The sequence below is a fragment of the Amphimedon queenslandica genome, unplaced genomic scaffold, assembly GCF_000090795.2.
Source record: "Amphimedon queenslandica unplaced genomic scaffold, v1.1 AMPQUscaffold_9831_Cont17955, whole genome shotgun sequence".
Classification (NCBI taxonomy): domain Eukaryota; kingdom Metazoa; phylum Porifera; class Demospongiae; order Haplosclerida; family Niphatidae; genus Amphimedon; species Amphimedon queenslandica.
In genome coordinates, this window is record NW_003549897.1 from 1 (window position 1) to 3464 (window position 3464).

A 3464-nucleotide genomic window follows, 5' to 3' on the forward strand; every position below is an offset into this window, starting at 1 on the left:
CACATGTACTACTACTAAAATATAAAGAATTATTAAGAAATCATTGATATATAATCCTTCATTAACTGCATTAGACTATCTGAAAGGAGGAATGACTCCTGTATATGGGGCAATAGGCTCAATCATTAATACAGGTATATGTATAAAGACAATAGTTACTGGATTAACTAAAAGGAATAGTGGCATTGTTCTACACTGCAGTCTCAAGCTGTATATGCATGTCAGAAAGTAGAAAATAACTACATGTACAAGTAATGCTGAGGCTAATTGGGACACTGCATGCATGCATAGGCTATAAAAGTACTTTCTATCTCAGCACTACCTTGCATGCAAATGAATTTTAATGTAAAAGTATTAATTGACATCACAACTGAGGAGTAACTAATAACAATATCACAGCTAGTCCAGTGAGGTCACAAACAAAGGAACAGTTGACAAAGAGCCAGAGGGAAGACCAAAGGAGCTCCCAGTCTGAAGGGGTGGCCTGTGGCTTATACAGTGTCTATTGAGGCAGTACTAGTATAGAAGGATACAACACCACAAACCATTAGCTAACATCACCAATAACATAAAGTCATTGAATCTAATGCAATGAAGACATTGTAATAGATCTAGAATAAGTTTTAGAAGGTCAACTAACAGACCTAAAAGACAGAATAATGGAAGATTTCAAGAGACCAAGATCATGCAAATTTGGAGACTAAAAGTCTCTTAAACTCCCCCTAATAATGGCCATTAATTCTCAATTATACATGCATCCAGCAATATATACACTACATGAATGCTATATATGGGCATAATAAATCATGATGAGGGACCTCCAGTATTCACAGTACATATACAGGACTCACCACTACTGCTGTTGGGGGCTGTGTAGTATAATAGCTATGCCAAGGACTGGAGCTTGAAGTAGTTTGATAGCCACCACCAGCAACTTGAGGAATATACTGTACAGACAAGAGATAGAGGAATCAGTAGCTATAATGTATTCACTGATACCTGAGGATGATGATTACCATTGAGAGTTGCTGCTTGTTGTATCATTCTGCTTGTGGGAAGACTGTAAAAAAAGAGAGAGACAGTGAACATAGGATAGTCAAGTATAATGTGGACTATCTATACAATGAATCATTAAATCTGCAGTTACTATAATGCATTGTAGTACATAGTACATAGTAATAGGTTGTCATAACTGAAGGCTTTGGGGACTCAATATTATTGTTTAATAGGAGGAATGGCAATAAATGATCTCCTTAAAGTTCAAGAGTCTCTCTCTTCACTCTCTCTCTCTTTAAAACAATTTTCATTCTTTGAGAGGCATAGCACTCCTAATCTTGAAAAACCTCCATCCATTATGTAACTATACATAACATCATTAATGATCAGCTTACATGTAGCACACTGGACACTGTGTGTGTATAGATCACTGCAGTGAGGTTGAAACTGTCTAGGCTGAGGTTATACATTATAAGATTAAGATACTATACAATTCTCCTTAATATATTAATCTACAGTTAGTGACTTGCATAAAGTGTCTGTAACTGACACACACCCATCTTATCCACAAAGCTAAGCTGTCTTGTCCACATCCTCTCTCTTCTCTCTCAAACGATTCACAATACACTAAGGTCCTACTCCACACACAGAGATACTACTGTACATTATTATTATTATTATTATTACAATTTCTTACCTGATTCTGATGATGATTGTATAGATTGGAGTCTATTGGAGAGAACTACAGGAGTATTGTTAGGTACTCGTACAGTTTGTGGTGCTGCATGATGTAGGTTGGGAAAGACAGCAGAAGGTTTTACGACACAACACTCAGCAGATGAAGAAGAAGGTTCTGTACCAGTTGCTGGAGATGTCGAGGAGCTATCAGTACTATTCTTATCAGTCCCTCCCGAGTTTGTTCTGTTATCATCACTGCTGCTAGCACTCCACATGCAATCCTGTATCAGTAAGTCTTCAGCAGGCTGACTCGAACCAGAGGAAAGAGCAAATTCGGCTTCTTGAAGCGCATCCATGATCTGTTCATACTCCATGATGTTGGATATCAACGAGTCGGCCATAGCATCAGTGGAGATATTGTCCTGCACTCTCGCCTGCTCTTGGTTCGGTTGACTGTTCGTTGGAGTCTCTTCTACTGGTGATTGGCTACAGGACGGCTCGCAGTCGTCGGGAGAGAGTGGAGGAGAAGGGCGAAGGTAGAGCTCTCGAAACGTCTCTTCATGAAGGTCGTATAGAGGGGACTCGAACTGTTCCGCGAATGATATCGCTTCAGTGAAAGCCATGTACTGCATCTTCTCTTCGTCTAAGTGAGGCAGGAGCTCAGCTCCTGATTCTACTAAGGATGCCATGTTGCTTGCTTTAAAAATACCTGCAGAGAATGAAGAAAAGACAACATTAAAGCAAGCCTACCGGACATTGACAAAAAAACATGATATCTTAGCACTACAAAAACCTTTTGTCTAAAAACCTCAATACTACTGACTAGTCTAGATCCACAAGAGGCTGGCCTTGCAAAGGAAGGCTACAGCTCTGACAAGCTTTCTCTGTAAAACATAAGCTTCTTCAATGCACGACTTACTTAAAATTTGAGACTTCTCTAATTATATCTGCTCGGGTTACTGGATCTTGTATCCAAATGATCAGGCTAACAGCTACAGCTCAGTTCCTCCTAGCTGTAGATCTAGTGTAAAGGCTCCTCTTTCTCTTGTTGAATCTTTGAAATTCTCTTTCTTTGGAGCTGCTCAAAACTTCCAGGGCCTCTCTCAGTGACAGTAGTCTTTTGTTAGGTTTTACGGTCAACCAGCCAGCCTTGATCCCGCACCAGTCACGTCTTTTTATACAAAAGTCCCGTGGGCCCTCGCGGAAGGTCCTGGATTTTTATAGATCTACAGAACTGCCTTTTTTCTTTTGTTCCAATAGTAAGATAGTAAAAAGGCTAGATCTGTTAAGTGAAACACTATTTAATGACATGATATGATTACCCACAAATTTGATCAGGCTGCATCAAGTTTCCAAAAAGGTGTCTGTGTCTAAAATAATAATATCAAGTCAGTAATGTTAGTGCTAGTACTACTGACATAGATCTAGATTTATATCTATTGGTTGATAGAGTTTATTATTCACCAGTTGCAAATTAGATCTCATGCAATGAAGATCAGATAACATCAATTAGTGTCAGAAAATGTATTAAAAATTGGGAGTGATTTCCGAGCCATTTTTTGGAAAAAACCATGGGCTATATAACCTTGGGTATTTTTCAGAATTTTGGCATTTTCTTAAAATGGCCATAACTTGAAAGTTTGAGCTGATTCCGACTTCAAATTTTCTACACAGCATAAGGACATCAATATGTATCAGAAAATGTAATAAAAATTTGGGGTGATTTTGGAGCCATTTTTTGGAAAAAACCATGGGCTATAGCCTTGGGTATTTTTCAGAATTTTGGCATT

The 3464-nt window shown here is 38.5% G+C and overlaps 1 protein-coding gene across 1 annotated transcript; it reads right to left on the reverse strand.

Moving 5' to 3' along the window:
- Window positions 1-1649: 1649 nt before the first annotated feature.
- Window positions 1650-2840, reverse strand: LOC109590575 (uncharacterized). Its single transcript, XM_020006473.1, has 2 exons — window positions 2594-2840; window positions 1650-2383 (listed from the first exon to the last, which is right to left on the reverse strand). Exon 2 carries the CDS (start codon window positions 2361-2363, stop codon window positions 1680-1682), a length of 684 nt encoding a protein of 227 aa, XP_019862032.1. The 5' UTR covers window positions 2364-2383; window positions 2594-2840; the 3' UTR covers window positions 1650-1679.
- Window positions 2841-3464: the final 624 nt, after the last annotated feature.